We start from the raw sequence: 23,993 nt of genomic DNA, 5'->3' as shown, positions 1-23,993 counted from the left end.
CTGGGCAAGTCACTTAACTCCCATTGCCTAGCCCTTACTGCTCTTCTGCCTTGGAACCAATACACAGTATTGATTCTAAGATGGAAGGTAAGGGTTTAAAATAATAATAGTAATAATAAAAGAATGGGACTATATTCCTACTCTCTTGCTTACTATGGTGAGAGATAGGGTGGAGGATAGAGAAAATTTCACCTCCTTTTACCTGCTCATTTTCTAATTGAATATATACATATATATTTTTTAAAGTTTGTGGAATAAATTCCTTTTTAAAAATCTATTAAGTTGTCAATAATTACAAAAATCTTTGAGAGGCCCATATTCCTGTAGGAACATAGATGAAGTTCTTAGGTTTCTCAGTTAAAGCTTAAAAAGAATGGCTAAATTAATGCTTATGCAAAGCATTTTGCATATTTAATTAAATTTTACTCCTTTTTTGGCTCACTTTTCAGAATCTGGAGAGAGCTATTAATCTAAATTGATATGGAAACTTTCTGCAACTATAAACATGTGGCCTCTGATATAAGAGATTGTAGAGAACAAAATACCATCAGAGCATGGAGCCAAATTAATAAATATTAATAAATCATAAACTTTAGTGTTGGAATACAGCTAAGCCTTAAATTACAGTTTTAAGATTTTTCTAATTAAAATTTTAGCCATAAATGTAGGGGGAGAAACCTATTTTCCCAATTTGAAGCACATTTAGCATTGATTGAGATTGGGCAATATATTCATTAAAAGCCTAAGTTGAAATGTAGTGAATTCAATGATATTTTCTTTTAAAAAAAAGAAAAGAAAGAAAGAAAAAGACTATCAGTTTTATCAAAACTGACTTCAGGCCATAGCTTATCACTAAGCAAAATATTTCCTTTCCTAAGGAGAATAAAACCACCTTTGCTTTAGCTACAGATATAGACACACAAAAGACAATATATATTTTTTTGCTTAATAAAATTTTCTTGAGGACCCTGTAGGCTTGGGGTTGGGGGAAGTCTTCAAAGGCCCAGCCCAATATGCCTTCAGAAGCAAATCTTCATCCTTTAGGAAATTTCTTTTGCTTTTGAGGTGTACTGTAACTCAAAATTTTAGAGGCAGAGTCTTTCCTGGAGCCTTTCAAAAGCATATGGAGCCCTTTTTATGCCCATTCTTGTCATGTTCTTTATATGTAATTTTTTTTTTAACCCTTAACTTCTGTGTATTGGCTCATAGGTGGAAGAGTGGTAAGGGTGGGCAATGGGGGTCAAGTGACTTGCCCAGGGTCACACAGCTGGGAAGTGTCTGAGGCCGGGTTTGAACCTAGGACCTCCTGTCTCTAGGCCTGGCTCTCAGTCCACTGAGCTACCCAGCTGCCCCCCTGTAATTCTAAATTTTAGGTATGTTGGGGAGACGTTCTAGAGGTCAAATTTCAATATGCATTCCAAAAGAATTTCTTCCCAGTTTGAGAAGAAACTTCCCCATAAAGATTAATTTTAGTTTTGAGTAGCTTGTAAAGTCCAAAAGGAAAAAATACTGTTAGCCCAAAAGTTCCAGTTACTAAGAGTTCAGGGTTTTAGCCAAAGGGCAAATAACAGTGCCTTACTCAAGTTGGTTAAATGTAACAATTAAAAATTCTAAGACTGGGTTGGGGTAAAAATATCAATTTATTAATTAGACTAACACTAACCAGTAAGTTAATTAAGTGGTCACTGATCTCTCTTTGAGTACCCTTGAGCAAACCCATAAATAGACAATTTTGGAAGTGCATAATTTAGCCCCTTGGGCATTCTAAGACATGTTCAATTGCTCTATATCAGTGATGGCAAACCTTATAGGGATGGAGTACCTGCCCCCCACCCCCCATTCCAGACAGGAGAGGGATGAAACTCTCCCATTGGGCTCCTGGGAAGAGGGGCAGGTGATGAGAGTTGTGTGTGGGGAGGGAGAGGAGAGTGGCCCCAAGCACTCTGCTCCCCTCTAGCTATGTGCCATGCTGTGAGCTATGCTCCTCTCCAATCCCACCATAGGAATCACCTTCACCACAGAGGATCAGGCTGCCTTATGTGCCACACCCTCACACAGTATGTGAGACCCCCCACTCCTACCCTTACCCCAGATAGTGGAGGAAACTTTCCTATTGGGCTTCTGGGCAGAGGAATGTCCTCAGGCTCATGGAGAAGGGGAGGGGAACAGTTCCACCCTGAGTCCCTCTGGCTTTCTAGTAAAGAACTCTGGTGGGCAAATGTAGGCCTGTCCACTGAGAGAATTCTGCATACTCTTTTAGGAATGCATGCAATAGCATTGTCAAAATGGGCATATGATTTAAAAGTAAAGAGTGATTGTAAGAGAATTAGTGGACTGTAAAATAGTTGATCTGTCAAATCTATAGAGAAGGGAAGAATTTAAGACCAAACAAGAGATAGAAAATATTACAAAATGTAAAAAGAATAATTTTGATTATATTACATTAAAGAGGTTTTGTACAAACAAAACCAATGCAACCAAGATTAGAAGGAAAACAACAAACTGGGAGAAGAATTTTATAACACATTTCTCTAATAAAGGTCTCATTTCTCAAATATATGAAGAACTAAATCAAATTCATAAGAATCCAAGGGATGTTGACCAATTTGGGAATGGCTGAACAAATTGTGGTATATGGTGGTGATGGAAATTTATTGTTTTATAAGGAATGGTTACCAAGATAATTTCAGAAAGAGCTAGAAGGACCTACATGAACTGATGCAGAGTGAAATAAGCAGAACCAAGAGGACACTGTACATAATAATAGCAATATTTTGTAATGAGCAAATGTGATAGACTTGGCTACTAACAGCAATACAATAATCCAGAACAATTCTGAGGGACATTCTTGAAAAAGAATGCTGTTCACCTCCAGAGAAAGAACTATTGGAGTAGGAATACAGATTGAAGGATATGCTTTTTGACTTGTTTATTTGGATATAGTTTTGGGGTTTTCGTTTTGAAAGTTCATTTACTTACAAAAATGGATACTATGAAAATAGATTTTACCTGATAATACATGTATAATTCAGACTGAATTGCTTGTCAACTGCAGGAGGGGGAAGGGAAGAAGGGAAGGAGACAATTTGGATCATATGACTTCAGAAAACTTAAATGGAAATTTGTTATTAAAATGAAATAAAGTAAAGTTTAAAAATAAAAGATAAAACTTTTTTTGGGGGGGGAGACTTTTTTAGCTGGTAAATAACTAGAGAGGAAATGATCCATCAAAATTCTCAACTCCTTTCCATCCTTTGATGATGGCAGGTTAGTCACATATAGATCTTGTGACCCCAACTACAGGTAGGCAAAATCTAGTTTTACCCAGTCATAGGTGTCCTATAATGATTCTTTTTTTTTTTTTTAAACCTTTACCTTCTGTCTTAGTATCAATACTATATATTGGTTCCATGTTAGAAGAGCAGTAATAGCTAAACAATGGGAATAAAGTGATTTGCCCAGTGTCACACAGCTAGGAAGTGTTTGAGGCCAGATCTGAACCCCAGAACCTCCTGACCTTATGTTTCTAGGCCTGACTCTCAACCCACTAGTCACCTGGTGAGAACCCCACCCCCCTACCCCAGGAAAGACTATTAGAACAGAAGAGAAAAAAAGGAAAGGAAGGTTAGGGTGAGAACAGAGAATGGATTTTGGAGTAAGGCAGAGGATAGAAAATTATGACCAGAAAGGAAATTTTCAGTTTGTGGTCAGATGTAGTTTTGGTTGATGACGAAATCTAATGTCCGTAGTGATGAAGCATGGAGTGGCACTATAGGTCATCACCGCCCACCTGGATCACTGCAGCACCTACCAGGGGGCGGTGGCGCCCATATTGGGAATCACTGGTCTATGCAAATGCCCATCCTTTCAGAGACAGAAATATAGAGGGCAAGAGGACTAGTGACCCTATGGGTCTAAAGAGAAATTTTGAGATACAGAATAAGGAGAGAAGAAACTCATAACAAGTAGCCTTAGTTACCTTGATAAAGTAGGAGACTATCTCTTGGACATCAAGGATGGGAAAGAAGAGAAGAAAGAGTTATTAGAATAAGGAAGAATAGAGACAGCTAGGCAGCGTAGTGGATGGAGACCTACCAGGCCTGGGTTCAAATCTGGTGTCAGACACTTCCTAGTTTTGTGACCCTGAGCAAGTCACTTAACCCCAGTTGCCTGACCCTGACTGCTCCTTTGTCTTAGAATTGATGCTGACAGAAGGTAAGGTTTTTTAAAAAAAGAAAAAGACTATTTTGCTGTGCATGTAAGGGACTAGATGAGATTAGATAACTATAAATTTAGGAGATCTATTGGTACAGTGGGGTGACTCCCAGCTATGTTCAAGAAGAGGAGCAAGGAAGTGAGTGGACAGTAAGTAGGAGTGGAGGTAAATAGAGGGTCTTCCAGGATTAAAAATTTATATGGAATGAACACCAGTAAATGCCTTGGGATAGTGAGCTGGGAACTCAAAAATGGAAGACTACAGGTGAAATGGTCAACTATTCAAGGGTAGGGGAGTGGTAGTAGACTATTAGAACAGAAGAGAAAAAAAGGAAAGGAAGGTTAGGGTGAGAACAGAGAATGGATTTTGGAGTAAGGCAGAGGATAGAAAATTATGACCAGAAAGGAAATTTTCAGTTTGTGGTCAGATGTAGTTTTGGTTGATGACGAAATCTAATGTCCGTAGTGATGAAGCATGGAGTGGCACTATAGGTCAAAGAAGTTTGAGGTGAGTGAACTGGGGCAGGACAATGGAATTTGCCAGACATCAGCTTGTATATTGAAGTCTCTTAAGCATTGTTGCAGGAGAAGGGAGGGAAAAAATATTGGGAAAAAGATATTTAACCTTAGGAAGAAGACTGACCTGAAGGTCAGATATTACAATAACAAGGATTTATAACAAGTTTTCGTAGGGGCTGATATGATGTTAGCAGAGGTAGGATCCCACCCAAGTAGGCAATGGGGAAAGCAAGATTCAGATTTAGTCTTTTTCCTAGGCTTGGGGACAGGATTGAACAAGATAAAAGGAACAACCAGAACTGGGAAAAGGTGGTCTAAGAATAATGTGAAGTGGTCTAGAATTTGTTAACTTAGATATCCAGGGGGTTACAACAGGACAAAATAGGAGGATATGGGCTGTAAGACATGTAGGAATGATAGAAAAGTACATAATAGGGAAGGATTTTTCACTCCAGCAAACAGCATTTCTAAATCATGTAGAAAATGTATTCTGTGATAATTAATCCTTGTGTATTATAGTAAAGTCTTAAAGTTTCTGGTGAGTGGTAATGGATGAGAATGGTTAAATTTCAAATTTTTATAGGGCATGCTTGATTTCTTGCCCAAGTTCTGTCTTCATTATAGCTTAAACTCTACCCAGTTGGGGGTGGGGGGGTGGGGAACAGTTTTTAAGATCGTATATATAGAGCTAAAAGTAGAAGAAAATAGACCCTTTTTACTATATGTGCTTAATATTTAATAACATAATATGTACTTGTGTCTTAAAACTTTCAGATTCATAATTTGTCAGATTGTCAAATACATTAGCATTAAAACATTGAAGCTTAACATTTTCTCTTGAAATTGTCATTATTATAGCTAGTACGGCAATATAGTTCAGATTCAGATAGTAGTGTTACAAAAGAATATTTTTATTTGTGTGTCTTCTTGGAATTCATTGTAATAAAAGTTTCCATTTCTCAAGTGTCCCACCTTCATGTGGTGTCCATGTTGTTGTTGTTCATTTTTCAATTGTATCTGACTCTTTGACCCTTTCAAGGTTTTCTTAGCAAAAAATGGTTTTCCACTTTTTTCTCCAGCTCATTTTACAAATGAAAAAACTGAGACAAACAGGGTTAAGTGACTTGCCCAGGCTTACTGAGCTTATAAGTGTCTAAGGCCAAATTTGAACTTAAGAAGAGAAATCTTCCTAACTCCAAGCCCAGCATTCTATCCACTATGCCATCTAACTACCCAGAGTGTCCATACTGAGATGATATAAAACTTGTTACTAACATATTCCTTGTTTTTTCCCATCAAGATATTTGATTCCTAAAATGTGACACTTATTAACTGATCAAAAAATCAAACTACTTAAAATTTATGTCTAACTTCAGTCATGGAAGTTCTAAAAAATAATGTACTACACGTACCCTATGATGAGTAGCTACTTAAGTCTTGTGCATTATGGTAAGCACCGAATGTATGCAACACTGTACCACTATTCTCTATAAAACATAATTTATAAGTTAAGTCTGACCTACCTTAGTAGGTGCTAATAGTTCAAATCTCAACCTAGATGTCCCAGGAGCATTTCAAAGAATATATCCAAAATAACTTAATATAATATATTTCCCGCAAGCTACCTCTCCTTAAAACTTCTACATTTCTGTTCATATAACACCATTATCTTTCAAGTTACTCAGGTCTCGATCTTACAGTCATACTTGACTCTTCCTTGTCCCTCAACATCCCCCACCATAGATTAGTTGCCAAGTCTTGTTTTCAGTTCTGTCTCTTTCCAGTAACATCTTTGGTTCCTGTTCCTCTTTCTCTAGTCACACAATACTCAGGTTCAGGACCTTATCACCCCTCACCTCCATCAACTGTTATAGTACCCTGGTAAATTAGACTTCCTTTTCTAATTATGTGTGGGAAGATTCACTTTCTTCTGCAAACCATATCAGATCTAACTTCCTACAACATAGATCTCATTATGACATCCCTATTATTCTGAAACATTCTGTGGTTTACTAGTGACTTTAAGTTAAAATATAAAATCCTCAGTTTGGTATTTCAAATCCTAAGCAGTCTGGGTTCCACTTACCTTTCAAGTCTTATTTCATATTAATCTCATTATTGTACTCTATAAAATGGGCTATCTATTCCTCATTTATGATATTACATTACCTTTGTGCTTTTCCATAAATGGTTCTTCTGTGTCTCAGAGGTAGTACTCACTTATTCCTCACCTCAACTTCACAAAAAAGCTTCATAGCACAGCTCAGGTGCCACCTCTTGCATAAGGCATTTTCTGTTTTCTTGATTACTAGTACTTTCCCTCTTGAAATTACTTTTTCTTTGTATTCTTTTGGTATTTACGTATTTTTGTATGTGAATGTACTATATACACACACCGTATTCAATGCTGAATCTAGTATTGTTGGGAGTTTTATCTTTGGGCTTTGGGTTATGTTGCACTTCACAAAGATGACTTAATTTGTTAACTTAATAATAATTGTACAAAAATAGGGTGGTTATATTGTTGTGTATGTATATATGCATATATAAATGTGCCTGCCCTCATCACCCCTTTCTACCAGTAGAATGCTTGTATTTCTACTTAAGAAAGCTATGTGAGTAAATAGAACAGCTATTACTTTAATCAGTCTAAAAGTATATGTAAGTAGAATGAATACTGCATATATCTGAAAGTGATTATGATATTAAATCAAGCTATTATGAATTTTAAACACTACTTATAGAACCAGATTAATAGGATTGTGTTTTCATGTGAGTTTTCACCTTTTTTAATTATTCACATACAGCCCTAATAATTGTTCTGTGAAATCAAAATGTCTTTCCAGAATGATCATGAGGTAGATTCCATAGATTAAGTAAACAACCTACAGGAATGTGTTTCTGCCACAGAGGGTTTGAATTAAGTGGATTGTTGGCATGTCATTGTTGTGGTAGGGTTTTTTGTTCTTCAGACTGTGGAACTTTGTAGTAGTATCTATTTAGTATTTTGCTTGGTATATATTAATGAATCTTTGAGGGAAACCAAGCTATAAAATAGCTTTTGAATGCTGCCTCAGCACTTTGGAAAATACAATCTTGATTTTTCTTTCTTTTACCTGAGTTATTGGTTATATCTTGGTGTGATTTCATTAACTTGGATATGTAGAGACTAAAGTGGATATATCTTTAATATTTCATGGCTTTTATTGGTCTGTTTGAGCCTTCCAGATACAGATAATTAGAGGCAACTTAGATGACCTTGGAGACTGGAAGAATTGGATTCAAATCCAGCCACTGGCAAAGGCAAATTTTGTGACCCTGGGTACAATGGTAACAACAAAAAGATCTCATTGTATTAAAAAAGAATCAATGTCTTCTCCTTGGTCTTAGCTATTTCAGAGTTTTTCAGAGATTTTTAATTATGATGGGATGGTATCCAGTATTTAATAAGATAAATATTTGTTTTAAAGTGATATCAATTAAAAACAAATTTTGAGAAATAGGAATACTAATAGTAATTGAAAGATGACCATAGCAATATAAAGTTATGACTTATAGAAGAATAACTAATGGCAGCAGATCATGATCACTAGGGAATTTTGCAACCGGGATCATAAAAGGTATTTAAGTTCTACTGTCTGCTACTTAACTTTTTTTAATCCTCCTGTAAACTTTGTAGCATAGCTTCCATCTTATCTCTGCAGTTAAGTCATTATTAATATCCTGACCTTGAATTAAGCTGGTGCAATCCAGAGATGACAGCCTGTTGAATTTGGAAAGATTCAAGATCTAATAATAATATTCAAGAGTCATTTCGTAGGCAGCCATAAAACGAATTAAGTTTATAATTAGTGAGCACAGCTCTGTGATTACTTTCCCCTGGGGAAACTTCTTTTTCCTCTTTTGATTCTTTGGTCATAGATTTCTTAGGGAAAGTGGAATAGTTGGCATTTGTTCAAAAAAGATTATATCAAAGAGACATGCAATTCTTTCTGACAATCTGATTTCTAAAAATTCTTAAGTAGTATGCTGTAATTAGTATTTAAAGGTGACACTGACCCCATCAGGGAGGGCATGTAATTTGAGTTGTTTTCCAGTTTGTGTTGATAGGTTACATTGAACTAGTCACTCTTTTGTCCATTATTGGAATCCCAACAAAATGTTTGCAGGGACAGCTATTAAGGACAAATTGGACAAGGTCTGGAAACTAATGCCATTATTCTCTCTTACATGAAGATTTAGGTTTTTGGTGCTGCTAGAACTTTAAGGTTCTTTTAATTTAACATGAGTGAGTACCAGGTGGTAGAATGTAACAAGTATTTTAAAAATAACCTGCTAACTTTATTTTACTTATATTTCTGCTATAATACCAGTCTTATGGAAATAAAGAGTCTTTCTTCTAGGGTCTCAATTTTTTTTCATCATAATGCCATAATTTGGGGTTTTGTAAGATGTAAAGAGAGTGTTTCATTGTGTTTCTTATTTGCAAAGTGCATACTGCAGGGAGATTATCTTTGAGAGATATGAGATATTTATAGAACAGATTAGGTCCATATTTTCAAACTGGGACAGTATGCTCTTGTAAGAGTGGCACTTGACTGGTCTTTTTACTTGTAATTTATATTCATGGTTTTCTATCTGATAGAGAAACCTCGAAAACATTAGTTTAGCCCAAAAAAAACCCAAAAACATTTTAAATTTAAATTTAAGGCATTTATGTGAAATGAGAAAAGTAGAGAATTGATGAGCATATTATTATATTCTAGCACTGAACTGTATTAGCATGATAATTTAAATTTCTTAGCAAAGAATAGGGAATATGGTCATTTTTAAATTGATAATTTCTGTAGACTTGGGCCTATCTTTACTATTTACCAGGGGAATAGCAATAGCCTGGAAGTCCTATTCCTAAAGTTTATTACTTATTACCTTAAGAAAAATCAGTTGACCTTGTCCAACTTTCCATCTCTAGGATGAAGGTAACACTATCCACTTGCATAGTTATTAAATATTCATTTTTCATTCTAGTAACTCAGCAGTCCTTTGGAAACATTATACATCATATATGTGTGTGTATATGTGTGTGTGCGTGTATATATATGTCAAATTCCATCTAACTAGCATTTGTATTGCACTTTAAAGTTCGCAAAACTCTTATTTTATTCTCATAACAACTCTGGGAAATAGATGCTCTTGTCCCCATTTTCCAAATGAGGAAACTAAGGCAGTACAGTGCCTTACCCAAAGTCACACAACTAGTTAAATGTGTGAGGCCAGATTTAAATGTAAGTGTTGCTGACTCCCAAATCCAGTGCTCTATTGACTGTATCACCTAGCTTCCTGAAGCTCTGAATTTAAGGAATTTTTCAATCCAGAGTATGTGATTTTCAATGCAGCACGTACTTAGCAGTTTGTGAAGACACAGTCTATTGAGGAACTAACTTCTAGAAGCATGAGAGAAAGTCCTGTGTCTAAGAAAAAGTTAGAAAATAAAATCATCATAAAGATCTTAGAATCAGCAAGGTTCCAACAAAGTACTACACATCTTAGAATTTTTAACATGCTGGGACCTTTTGTTGCCCCAAATTTTTGATTTCTTTTTCCATGGAAATCCATGGGAATAGATTTCTTGATCTAATGTTGAAAAACAAATTTCACTTCATAGAAATATAGTTTGTAACCGGGTTTTCTAGAATGTATCTATTTCATAAAGGATAACTCTACATCAGAATTGTATTTTATGGGTAAACTGAGTGTGAAGTCTTATAGGTTTATTAAAGTTTGTGTATATGTAAATTGGAGAAGTCATGCTGAATTTTTGTTTTTAAAATCTTGCATTCTTTTACTTTAAAAGAATATTAAAAATCTTTTTGTGTAGGTCATTATTATAACATGTTTTGTTTTGTTTTTTGAGTACTCAAAACTCAGGTTTTGGATGGGGATAGCATAGGAAAGGAAAGGCAACAGAATCCTAATACAGTGTAGTAAGCAGTCAAGAGTTAGATCTATCATGTTCAAATTCTCTGTCCTCAAAGGCCAAAACCACCATCTGAACTGGTGGCAGAATCATTTCCCAAATTCTTTTTATTAAAATTAGGTATTACATAATTTGAATTGGGGATTCTGGGAGACTATTTAATGTTAATTATGTATGTATAAAAACACTACATAAAATAATTTTTCATTTAGAAATAATTTCTCTTTTTTGCCCCAAAATTTTCTTGATGCTCTTCCTTTATTCCTAGAGTATCCAGAGCCCCGATATCTCCCAAGATCAGAATTTATGGGTACATCAGTATGTTTCAAACTCCAAATTATTTATTGTTCGTATTAGGTTGGGAATGGCTACCCTAGAGCTATGATGGTGAACCTGTGGCACCCATGCCAAAGATGGCATGCAGGGACCTCTCTTTGGGTACATGCAGGCCCCTGACTTGGCTGCTGGGAGCCTGACTCTGCCTCTAAATGTGGGGGTGGGGCATTCTAGACTCCCTCCACCATCCCAGGGGTGAGTGTGGCCCCACCCCTCTGGCCTCCAGAAACAGTGAGTGCGTGCTGCCCTTCTGCCCCTGAGCATCAAAACTGGCTCTGAGGAGCAGAGTGGCTCTACCCAGGACTGATAGTCTGGCCCCACCTCTAAAACTCAGGGGTGGGTGGGGCATGGCACACAGTCTGGGAGTGAGGTATGGTATAGGCTCCCCAGAAAGTTCACATCAGGGTCCTAGAGTATTACAGCTTGCACTGAAATAATCCTGCCAGATCTCAATATAAATACTTGAAGTCTTGCCCTAATTCATTGTATCAAGTTCCCTGTGCCACTGAGTCTCTTAATTTCTCTGGGCCTCAGTTTTCTAATCCATGCAGAGAGTCAATATATCCTCTCATCCCCAAATCTTGTGTGAAAAGTCAATGAAAATGTTATAAAAGATCTGAGTGGTTAAGCTCCTGTGGATATTCAAAATGTAGTCATTCTATCAAATAGAACCTAACTACCTCAGTAGCTTACTGGTGGAGTCATACCATAGATTTTAGCACTCATAACTATCATTTCAATGTTTTTGAACTCAGAAATTTTCCTACTGTTCCCCATCAAACAGTCTCATGTCTACTGTACTTTATTTCTCCATCTTCCTCACTCCTCCTACATTTAAACATAATCTCAATCCTTAACCATAACCCCAGGCTCTATCCATTTCTTTTCTAGACCTTGCTTTGGCCCTTTGGTCAGAACCCCGTTCTACTAGAGATCTTTCATTCCTTTTAGTCCTTTGTCCTCCTGCCGTTCACTCCATTCTGATTTTTAACTCAATCACATCCACCATCAAGATTCTTCCCTGTTCCCATGCTAGTAAAGCACCTGAAGATAATCCCACCACCCACCATGCCACCACAAATTCATATTATCTGATATCAACTGTCCTTTACTACTACACAGGACAACCTTTATCTTTAAACTTCTTTGCTTGGCTTTCTATCTCAGTTCCTTCAGTAGTTGTTTAAACCTCTTCTTCCCCCAATCCCCTAACACTTAGAGATCTCTTCTTAACAAATGTACTTGCTTCCTACTTTCCTAAGAAAATAGTCTACCAACTGGACAGCTCTAATTCCCTATGCCATGCCATAAAATCCTTCTGAATTTTCAACACAGCCTCTTTTTTTCTGTCTGAGGAAGAGGAAGTCTTTTCCAAGACCCTCAGTCCTATCTCCTTCTGTCTTTTCTAGGAATCTGCCTCTGATTCAGTTTTTGACATTTTCAGTCTCCCTACTTTCCCTATTGCTTATAAAAATTGCTCAGATATATTGTTTTTAAAAAAAATCTGACCCTACCATCCCCTCAAACTAAAGTATTATCTGAGTTGAACTTCTTCAAGAGGAAGAAAAAGAAGAGAGAAAATATTCTAGATATTGGGAACAGGATGAAACCTAAGGCACAGAGGCAGGAAAATCCAGGACATATTTGAGGATTTAAAAAAGAGTATTTGAAGGACTGTAATATAGAAAAGATGGAATGTTAAAAGTAGTATCAGATTGTGATGAGCACTGAGTGCTGAATAAATGAGTTTGATCCCAGCAGGCATTATAGTCCACACATGAATCCAAGATGGTAGATCTCTTGAGCTCAAGAGTTCTAAGCTGCAGTAAGTTAGACATTAATATGATAAGACTCTGGGAGACAAGGCTACTAGGTTACAGGCAGCAAATTGATCATTTAGAACAGATAAAAATCCCATGCAGATCACTAATGGAATTGAACCAATGAGTAGCTTCTGCATGTCTAGCCCAAGCTAGAGAATCATCCCATAAAGAATATGTGATTCATTATATTAATCACTGGAATTCATATGTACTGTTTTTGATGAAGAGGAAAGACTGCTGTTTGGCTTTTAGCTACACATAGCATAAAATCTAATAAATTTAAATGAGCTTGAAAAATTAGATATTTTAAACAAACTGTTTTTCCTGATAAATGAACTTCTCAATTGAATTGATGATCTTTTTTAAAAAGATATTATTTTGGGCTCCACGCTGCGTGATTGTGACAATATAGATCAAAGCATTAGTCATCTGTATATTACATTGTAACACAATGGCTTTCTTGTGCCAAAGTACTTAAGAGGGTCTTTGAGTTAAACTTTTTAGTGGTAATAGCAAAATTGAAGCACATTCATTTTAATAATGTAATTTCTCCCATGGTTTGTTAATGTGATTGTTAGTTTTGAAAAACTGAGTAACTTAGAGCCAATGCAGAGTCCTCATTCATATTCTAATCCAGAAAAATAAAGTAACTACACTTATGAAAAAATTAGTTGGACAACAAATTTACAAAAAATATATGTTGTAACATATGGGAGAAAGTAATGGCCACTTTATGAGTCTCCAGAAACAATTATCATTTTAAAGACCTAGGTATTTCTAAATGTTAATGTATTAGAAATTTTCAATAAATAGCTACTTATTTTGATGTTATTTTAATACCTGTTTTGATAAATTTTACTTATTGTATGTTTTATGTATGTTAATTTTTAATGAAATTATATTAAGTTCTTAGGTAATATTTTATTCAAATAAAACTAAGAAAATTATTTGCATTAGGTTATTTTATGAAAAGTATGATGGCAGCATTTTTTTTCTTAACAAATTTAACTCATATGTCAATTAACCCCCTAAAATTTTTAAGGCTTGAAATGCAGGCTCAAGTTGTCAGTGAGTATACTCTTTCATAGTTACAAGTAATACTTATAACTACTAAATAGTAGTGTGGCTTTTTTTTTTCCTAAAAAAAAGTGAGATTTAAGTGAACACTGTAAGGAATACTGAAGTGGTTATAATTTTTAAAATCTTGCTCTGTCTGATTGAGCGTACTCTTTTTTTGTTTTGTTTTGTTTTTTTAAACCCTTATCTTCCATCTTGGAGTCAATACTGTGTATTGGCTCCAGGGCAGAAGAGTGTTAAGGGCTAGGCAATGGGAGTTAAGTGATTTGCCCAGGGTCACACAGCTGGGAAGTGTCTGAGGCCAGATTTGAACCTAGGACCTCCTGTCTCTAGGCCTGACTCTCAATCCACTGAGCCACCCAGCTGCCCCTGAGTGTACTTTTTATCTATAGTGATAATGGTAAAAATCCTTTCCCCCTTTCCCCCCACCCCAAATTCTACCTCTTTTACTGTTGAAACTGCATTTTTCTAGTTTAACAATTAATTATCAAATTCCAGTTGCTTTCCTCAGCCCTCATTCTGTGTTTAGTTTTACAGCCTTTCATATGTAGATTGTCCCTCTTCCCCAGATTTGTCCTTTTGGCTTCTATGAAACTATCAGATTCTCATATTTGTCTTACCTCCTTGACCCTGACCCACTCTTGTCTCTTTCCAATTTCCAATTAGTTATCATGTCTCATTTAGTCTTCTTTACAATAATATGTCCTGCCCATTTTTTATATTCCTATAAACCAATTTCTTGCTCTTATTTCATGCAATAGAGTTCTTACTCATCTTGCCTATAGTTCTCTTCTTCTTAGTTCTAATCCATTTTATACATAGTTGCCAGACTAATCTAAAAACTCATTTTGGTTTTCTCCTTCCCTTGCTCAGTGGCTTCTCAGTGCACAAAATAAAGCCCTTGAATTCAAGCCTCTTCAAACATACTTCCAGTCTTCATTCCCAACTCAGTCTTACTACAGACTGAAAGACCCAAACTGGTGTATTTGATGTCTCCATATCTATCTTTGTACACTTTGCTCACATAATTCTATACATAACCTTTCCCAAAATGTTTCCCTAGAATAAGAATGTCTTAAAAACTTCAAATCTACAAAAATGTCTGCAAATATCTTCCTTAAGATTGGCTACTAAGATTTAATGTGAATTATAAATGTAGTAATCTCACTATTCTAACATTGCCAACAGACATCAACATTAAGCATCTGAAGCACATACAATGTGCCAGGCATTGTGCTAATAATAAGCACATTGTATACTGGGTGTTTTAGAAGTGTTTTAATATCAAAGTATTCCCATTGTTAAACTATATTAGTGTTTAGCTAAATGATAGTTCTTGATGACAAACAAGAAAGTGCAATGATTTATCTCTACAAAAGTACAGTTAGAAATGGCATCAACCTACCTACCTTCATTGTGCCCAACTTAAGCTTTAGTTTTGCTTATCGGCAATATTGTAGTAATCAGTTCTGAGACCAGAAATGGCCATTTTAATAGACAGGATAAAATGAATATATAAATGAGTATTTATAAATACTAAAAACTTAAACTTTTGAGTTCATATTTGTGAGAAGTAAATATAATTTTTTTCCGATTGCTCAGACTCAAAACAGATGGTCCTATGTGTGATAATTTTGTGCCCTTTTGTCTCATTTTGATTTCTTTTGGTTGTAGAATTGTTCCACTAAAGTGGACTTTCCTACAGCTTTTTCTAATGTTGCCTTTTGTTTGTTTTTTTTTTTGTTAAACTTTGTACTCTTTTCCTACATGAAAGAAAATTAACATAAATTTATAAATATCTTTTTCTAATGAAGAGTTGAGTTGCATTTGACCAGAAATTAAATGATTATGATGGGGTTTTTTTTCCCTCTTCAGTACTGGATGAATGAATACACCTCATCCATTGGAATTGGAGTTTTCCATTCAGGAATAGAAGTGTATGGTAGAGGTATGTATATATAGTATCTTTAAATCTACTTGGTAAAGATATCTAATTCTTAAAGAACTTAATTGTTAGTTGAAATTTGGGGTGCATCCTTATTTTTTAAAAAGTGTTGCTGTAGCTTCTGTGTTTGAAAAAATCAACCAAAAAAACCTTCAACATTCATTCACTAAGTTTATTAATTAACCTTTTTAGCAGGCCTTAATTCTTTGGGAGAAAAGAGAAGGAAACATCTAAGCAATATCATTGTGATAAAATAGCCATTTAGCTATTTTTTAGCTAAATTTTTCTCTTGTCATCTTCTTAAAATTTTGAGCTTGTTATTTCATAAGTACGGGGAATTCCTGGTATGCAAATTCCCTCCACCAATAAGTTTGGAATGATCTTGGCTGTCTTGGACACTGCGAGGGTAAGAGGATCACACAGCTATTATGTGTTAGAGATAAGACTTTGAACCAAGGTCTTCCTGACCACTGAAATGCTGTACTACCTCTGTGTTAAGTATTTATCACATTAATAAGAGGTGAATGAGAATGAATGGACAAAAAAATTCTGACTTAAAAGAGAATAAAAGAAAAGTTATGATATTTTTACATGACATAATTAATAATTTTAATGTGAATGTTGCTAAACAGATTTAGTTGGTTGCATTGTTAATATATCATTAAAATGTTATATGTCACTTAATTGAAAATTATATTTGTTTCTGAATTGTAACTTTATGAAACATACTACTTTCCCTTTTGGTACTTCTATCTTGAATTCAAATGAGATTATTGCAATTCTTCACTGTTTCCCAGAGTTACCCAGAATGAGCAAACATAAGGTCTTGCTAGTGCAAAATAGGCTCATTTGCTTATGTATTAGCATTGTTATTGTGATCTCACATTTATATCTTTATTATTGCAAAGTGCTTTGTTTCTATCCATTATTCCTCTTCACTATTCATTAATCTCTGTTTCTGGGTTTTAGGGTGTATAGTATAGTTTATTGAAGACCATTCTTTAAGTTTCTTTTTACTTAATAAATTGTTTACTTTTTGCAATCCTCAAAAAATGTGAGTTTTTTGCAGAAAATAATAGTGATTTAAGACATAGTAGCTATTGACAGTTTTGTAATCTCCCAGTAAACTTGATTTGATTGGGCTTTGTCTAAGTTATAGTTATTGATGAGAATCCTTTCAGAGGATCTCTGAAGAGAAAGGAAGGCAGAGGTACCCAATTATTGCTACTTTTGATATAATGATTTTCCAATGTTTTTATATTACTCAAAAAAGACTGTAAACTTTATTACTTCAAATCTGTTGTATTCTTTAGAGGTAAGTAGTGCTGAAATGACTGCTTTTTCCATAAAATACTAAATTTACCTCTGCTTTTTGTTCTTCACTACTACCTACTGAGAATTTAGGCCACCAGACATTTTCTTTAACAACATCTTTGTCACCAGCAATATTTGTGGGAGTGAATTGTTTAACTTAAAGTCTTCAGACAACAAACCACATTTTAATGTCAAATATGTATTCAAAGAAAAATTGAAAGACCAAAGCAAAACTTTGAATAATCTCTTGTCCCTTGAAAAGGGAGTACTGGGAGCTCAAAGTTAATTTAGCAAAAGCATGCTTCAGTGGCAAGAGCATTGGAGTCAAAGAACAACCAATATTCATATCCTCATGTTGCCATTTATTACCTGTGTGACCTTGGATAAGTCATTGCCTTCCAGAGCTTTAGTTTTCTCACTTGTTATCTTGAAAGAGTTGGAAGAAATGATATCCAAGGTCCTTTCCAGATCCAGATCCCCGATTCTGTGAAACGTTTTGCAATTTCTCATTTGTTTCTGTACAATTTTTAAAACTATGTTAGCCTAATCTTGTCACTTAAGTTACTTTTTGGAAATCAAATGTCGTACCCAAGGTCACACTGTAATATCTAAGTGAAATCCTAGGATTGAAGCTGGAGTTTCATTAGGTCTTCCTTATATGGAACTCTTCTCTGGTATCATGCTAGATAAAGTTCACTGAGTATTGAAAGAATACTTTGACTATAGAAATGCCTGTCAACAGACCCTTTCTGGCCCATAAACATAAGAGTAACTATAGTCTCTGATGGGGGGAGGAGGGTGTTAATAAAAGTAGCTATATTCACCAACTCAGTTCTCTTTGACTAGAAAAATTAATAACAAAAGAACTTCAATTGAGATAATTTCATTTTCCTATTCTCAGATCTTCTACCTTAAATCTTCTGTGCATTTAATAGTTTAATGCAAGTCAATAGTAAAGAAGGTTCAGGATCCTGGTTGACTTAAATTTTAACTTTGTGAAAAAAAAATACTAAAAATCATGAGTTTTCTCTTTTCAGAATTTGCTTATGGTGGTCATCCTTACCCTTTTTCTGGAATATTTGAAATTTCCCCAGGAAATGCTTCTGAACTAGGAGAAACATTTAAATTTAAGTAAGTAGGGAGGATAATTTTATTACATTATCATACATAGCTGCCAGAGCTTATCTTATTTGCAAACAATATGGAACACATCTCTCTCTCTGTAAGCTTAGTGTCTTCGAGTGGTTCTTTAATACTGTTTTTACCTGTTTTTACATTTTGTAAATTAAATTGGTTGAAATTATTGTATAGAGATGAAATTGAGCCATAGTGATTAAAAAAAACTCAACCTTTATTATTTTTATTTAGCTCCTATATATTACTTTGCCTAGTTTTCATGTAACCTTGGTACTTTTTTGAATACTAAAAGATTATCAAATGTGATTTATTTTATAATTATTGCCACCATAACTTTTTTGGTCAACATTTTCACTGTGAGTTACCAATATTAAATTTTTTCCCCCATTTTCCTAGTGAATGGGGAGCAATAAAGCAATTTAGCATAATTAATTAGATCCAACATATTGAAACCCATTGGTGAGATGCTTGTATTAAGTGATTATAATAAACTAAAATTTGTTGTATGTATACTTATAGAGCTAATCTATCTTAAAAACTTTGAAAACCTGAGTGATTATTTTCTAGCTTCTAAATAAGATTTATATTGAAATTAAAGTTCAACATGTTGCATTCAGAGAGTAAAGTGATTAAACAGTAGTAGTGAAACTTAGTTTGGTTTAGAGCAATAAAATAAAGGTGTAGATTTCTTAATACTTTTGCATTAAGCCCAAATATCAGTGTGAGCTGTCTTAATTGGAGAACATTCTAATGCTCATCTAAATTCTAAGCAGGAAATATACTTTATCAGCAAGACTGCCCTTTGATTCCCAGTTGGATCTGTCTTAGTTCAGATTCTGCTTTCTAGAGAATAATATGTTGATATTATAGTGTTAATTCTTTTTCATAACATCTACTTTGAATTTTTCAATTTCCCATTAAATTAGGAATTGCATGTCTTTGTCAAAAACTATTATAAAGAAATATAGTACTGCAAAGAAATGGTCAACCTCCTAATAGTGAAAACAGCTAATCAAGATTTTGTTAGGTTTCTTTATTTACTATATCTACCACCTGTATAGGTCTAGGGCCTACTAATGGAATAATTATTAAAATAATTGGAGAGCAAGTAGGGTTCATCAGAAGAAACATTTGGTTTCTTGGTATAAATATCACTAAAATAAATCTAGGGCTCTTAACAATAGAATGGCTATTAACATAGGAAACAAGAATACTTACTTTACATTATGTACAGGTTAGAATTAATGTTTCTTGAGTTCACATATTTTAAATCTGAATAAGATAATTAGAATGGGGAAGAAATCTTAATTTTCTGGTTGTCTTATTTTTATTAATAATTCCTATTCTTATATTGATTAAAGTATTCTAAGACTACCAGATTATAAAAACAAGCCTATGAATACCTAAATACTATGTACTTATATTTTTTCCTTTTGTTTTAGAGAAGCTGTTGTTTTGGGAAGCACTGACTTCCTAGAAAATGATTTAGAAAAGATTGTAGAAGAATTGGGGAAAGAGTACAGAGGCAATGCTTATCATTTGATGCATAAAAACTGCAATCACTTTTCTTCAGCTTTATCAGAGGTAAATGAAATTGTATCTGAAAGGGCTTCCAAATAGATAATGCTATTTAATATTTGTTTCTTATTCATTAATTACATATTTGTTGTTTTATTTTTCTGATCTGCTTATTTTGTGAAAAAGATAACATGATATAGAATTTATGTGGTTTGCTTAAGGTCACAACACAAATAATTTTTTTTAAACCCTTCTGTGTATTGGCTCCTAGATGGAAGAGTGGTAAGGGTGGGCAATGGGGGTCAAGTGACTTGCACAGGGTCACACAGTTGGGAAGTGTTTGAGGCCGGCTTTGAACCTAGGACCTCCTGTCTCTAGGTCTAACTCAATCCACTGAACTACCAGCTGCCCCCCACAACATAAATAATTTATAGCAGACCAGATTTAGAACAAGGTCTCTTAATTTGATCCAGTGGCATTTCTACTCATGATGACTGTCTAGTCTTTTTGTGTTCCCCAAGACAATACAATCCCTCTAAATCAACAAATATTTAGTAAGTACTATTTTGTGCAAGTTTATATCTATCCCTGTCTAACCTTACAATTTCATTGTAATCCAGGATTCAGAAAGTCATTCTGGGGTTTGAGGTTGCCTCCCAAAAGAAAACTTCCTTCTGGCCCATTTTGCATGCTCTCTCTTCAAGCTTTCCCCATGACTGGCTGAATTGTTCAAGAATGCTCCTTAAAATAATATTGATTGCACAGAATGGAAGAAGTCATTGTTGGCAGCCTGATCAGTAATAATTAATATTTAAGTTCCTGAAGTTAGAACAAGCAAATTTTTGCTAGACCGAACTACTTAATTACAATTTAATGGTAGGAATTTTAAGGTATGATGAAAAGTATGCTGAAATTGAAGGCAGTAAATGTGTTGGAATTTGAATTCCCAACTCTGCTTCTAATACTTTTGTGACCTTGGGCAAGCAACTGACCTCTCTAAGCCTCAATTCCTCATCTATATAATGGGAAATAAATGTCCTCTGACTTTTCCCAGTTATATCAGGTCCTAAATGTCCTCTATGAACTTTGCAAGTCTACCATTCTTTGAACCTCTGCTGTTAGAGCACATTTTTGATGCTGCTTCAGTCTCTACTTAGTCCATTTTTTTCTCTGCCTAAACATTTGCCATCTTACTGTTGCTTGCATCTAAGATAATTTTGAAATTCTCTTTTTAAATGTTGTTCATCTTCATCACTTATTGAATTGCTTCACTAGTGACAGGAAAAGTCATATGCTTATTATGTTCTTATATTCTACCCATAGTCCTCTAGGGATATTAAAATAACAACTCTTGCTTCACCCACAGTATCATTCCACAAGGTTTATATGATTTAGATGAATCATCATTTAGCCTTCAGATTCTTAGATTGTTCACCATTTCCTTGATTAGCACTAGATCTAAAATTATCTGTTTTAGAGGCTCAGTGTGGTATGTAGCTTCTTGATCTTATATATTTTTAAAGAGAATAATTTCTCACATTTAACATTTTACATATGAGGAAACTAAGGGTTTGAAAAATAAGTGATTTGCCTATGATCATACTCTGCTAGTAAGTGTCTGAGGTAAGACTTGAACCCATATCACCTGACTCCCAAATCCAACACTTTTATTTATTATTATTTATCCACTATTATTCCAGACTGCATCTCAAGTAGACATCCAGTTGTAGTGATATTATAAATTAAGTTCCTTTCAAGCTATAGAACATTAAAAATTTTAGGAGTTTTGGTTATGTTGTAGCCATCATGAGTTTGCCTCTCCTGTCATATTAAGGAAATATATGTGTAGTGCCCCGTTAAATATCACACATTTATTCAAAATTCACATGCCTTAGTAACATTTTATGACTCTGTGAAATCAAAAACTAGAAAAGAAGGCCTTGGAAATAATTAAGTCCAATACCTGCATCTGTTTGACAAATGTAGACACAAGGAGCAAAGTTAGCCTAACAACTTTACCCAGGTCATAAAGGGCCAGAGCTAAAAGCCACCTTCTTAACTCTGTCCCCTTGCTCTTTCTAATATTATGCTGCTTCCACCTTGTGGAGGGTCTTTTTACAAGATTATAACTGTTATAGCCTAAATCTGGACCCCAGGAGCCACATCAGCATTTTCAAAGGGAGATATCCCAAGAGTCAATTGGGTTTTCTTACCATGCTCTATAGTTGAGCACATCTAACCAAGATTTGACTTCATTCAATCTTTCAGTTCCAAACTTACATACCAAATACAAGAAGTATTTTCATATAAAAAGATTATATATTAAATTATACGTCTTTATTAGATACAGCTTGCTTCTAAAACTATAATACATATGTCATTTTCAAAGTGCTCTTGCTTGTTTGTGCTGCTCTCCTCCCTTTGTTACTTAGTCTTGTCTCCAGCTATAATGATTTGGACTGACTTAAGAGTTTTGTTGAGGTAGTCTTGCTGCCTTCTTTTCATAAGTTCTTTTTTATTTTAATCACCCAATATCAGAAATTAGCTTAGTCTCTGTCTTTTGTGAATAGTATTAGCTTTGTATAACTTTAGTCTTCACTTTAAAGTTATTTGAGTCATTAGACAATATTTTTCTAAGAAATACATTAAAATTTTTCCAGTTTTTATTATTAACCAAATTCCAAGTATGTCTGAAATAAAGCCGCAGAACTTCAGAAACATCATTTTGCTAGCATTAATGAGTGGTACCCAGTTTTTTTGATGAGTTTCATTAGATTCTTCCCCTACCAGCTGGTTAACTCTCAGAAGAAAACTTCATTGAAGCCACCTAACTCTTTTTTTCTTCAATTTTCCACCATCAGTTTCCAATATCTCTGCCTCTCCAGCATTGCTTCAAAGTTAGCAATAATAAGTAGTTTCCATTTTATAGTATTTAACTAAAGTACTTTCCTAATAGCAACTCTGTAAAGTAACTGAGGTGAAATGATTTGCCCAGGGTCACACAGCACAGGTTTCCAGAACCAGGACTAGAACATCTAACCATGAAGCTCATATTAGTTTATTGCCCTGTATCTCTACTTAGGATTCCTGCAATTCTGCTTGTAGGCTGCCTGGCCACCACACCTTTCTTCCCCCAACCCTATCAATGCCAGGTTTATCCCACCCTACCTCTACAGAATCTCTCTTTCTAACCTGTGTCTCCATCCCCTATATAAATAAACCATAACAACTTAAGAATTCTGATCTCCCCTACCCCTAAAATTTAAAAAAAAATTTTTTTTGTATTTGATTTTCTGTATGTATGCTGTTTCCCAAAAAATTGAATATAAGCTCCTTGGAAAAAGGAATTATTTTGTTTTGGTCTTTGTTTTCCCAGCGTCTAGCCCAGAGCCTAGTGCATAGTACCTCCCAGGTCTTCATTCTCTCTACTTCACTGCACTGCCTTTCCTATATAAAATTAACATTTTAATTATTCTGAAATATCAGCTAATCCATAATAAGTATTGATTCAGCTCCTACGGAGTACCAGGCACTGTGCTAACCAGCTGGTGGGGGATACAAGTAGTGATGACTAACCTTTCTATAGGTTACATAGGTTCTCTTATTTGATTCCCACAACAGCCCTGTATGGCAGATATTATTATACTCATTTTAAAGGAGTTGAAAGAGAGTGAGTGATCCACTGAAAGTCACTCCAGACAGTCTTCAAGGCAAGATTTGAACTCTGTTCTTCCTGACATCAAGTCCAGTGCTCTGTCTTTTACACTCCCTAGCTACTTACACACATCAAAATAGGCCTTGTCCAGAGGTGGCTTACATTCTGATAGGGGACTTCTGTGTAATCAGTATGTGTATGTATGCATGAATAAATACAAATAAGTACAGAATAGATAGTAATAGCACTTATAAAGCACTTTACATGTTTATCTCATTTGATCTGTACAACATCCCAATGAAGTAGTTGCTATTATTATCATCTTCTTTTTACAGATGGGGAAACTGAGTCTGGGAAAAGTTAGATGGCTTGTTCAGGTAACATGTCTAGTAGTGACTGAGTCAGGATTCAAACTCAAGTAATCCCATCTCCAAGACCAGCACTTTATGCTCTGCAGTGCCATACTTTTCCCCAAGT

General features: G+C 34.9%; 1 protein-coding gene across 1 annotated transcript in view; it reads left to right on the top strand.

The window, feature by feature from the left end:
• The window catches only part of DESI2 (desumoylating isopeptidase 2), a 64,205-nt gene that overhangs the window by 36,326 nt on the left and 3,886 nt on the right, over positions 1 to 23,993 (top strand). Inside the window, exons 2-4 of the mRNA XM_044672925.1 lie at positions 15,823 to 15,895; positions 18,244 to 18,337; positions 19,786 to 19,927. Of these exons, the coding sequence (XP_044528860.1) occupies positions 15,823 to 15,895; positions 18,244 to 18,337; positions 19,786 to 19,927 (309 nt within the window). The remainder of the gene's footprint in view (positions 1 to 15,822; positions 15,896 to 18,243; positions 18,338 to 19,785; positions 19,928 to 23,993) is intronic.

This window comes from Gracilinanus agilis, chromosome 4, assembly GCF_016433145.1.
Source record: "Gracilinanus agilis isolate LMUSP501 chromosome 4, AgileGrace, whole genome shotgun sequence".
NCBI classification, from domain to species: Eukaryota; Metazoa; Chordata; class Mammalia; order Didelphimorphia; family Didelphidae; genus Gracilinanus; species Gracilinanus agilis.
Note: the sequence above shows the minus strand (reverse complement) of the source record. Positions and strands in the feature narration are given on the sequence as shown.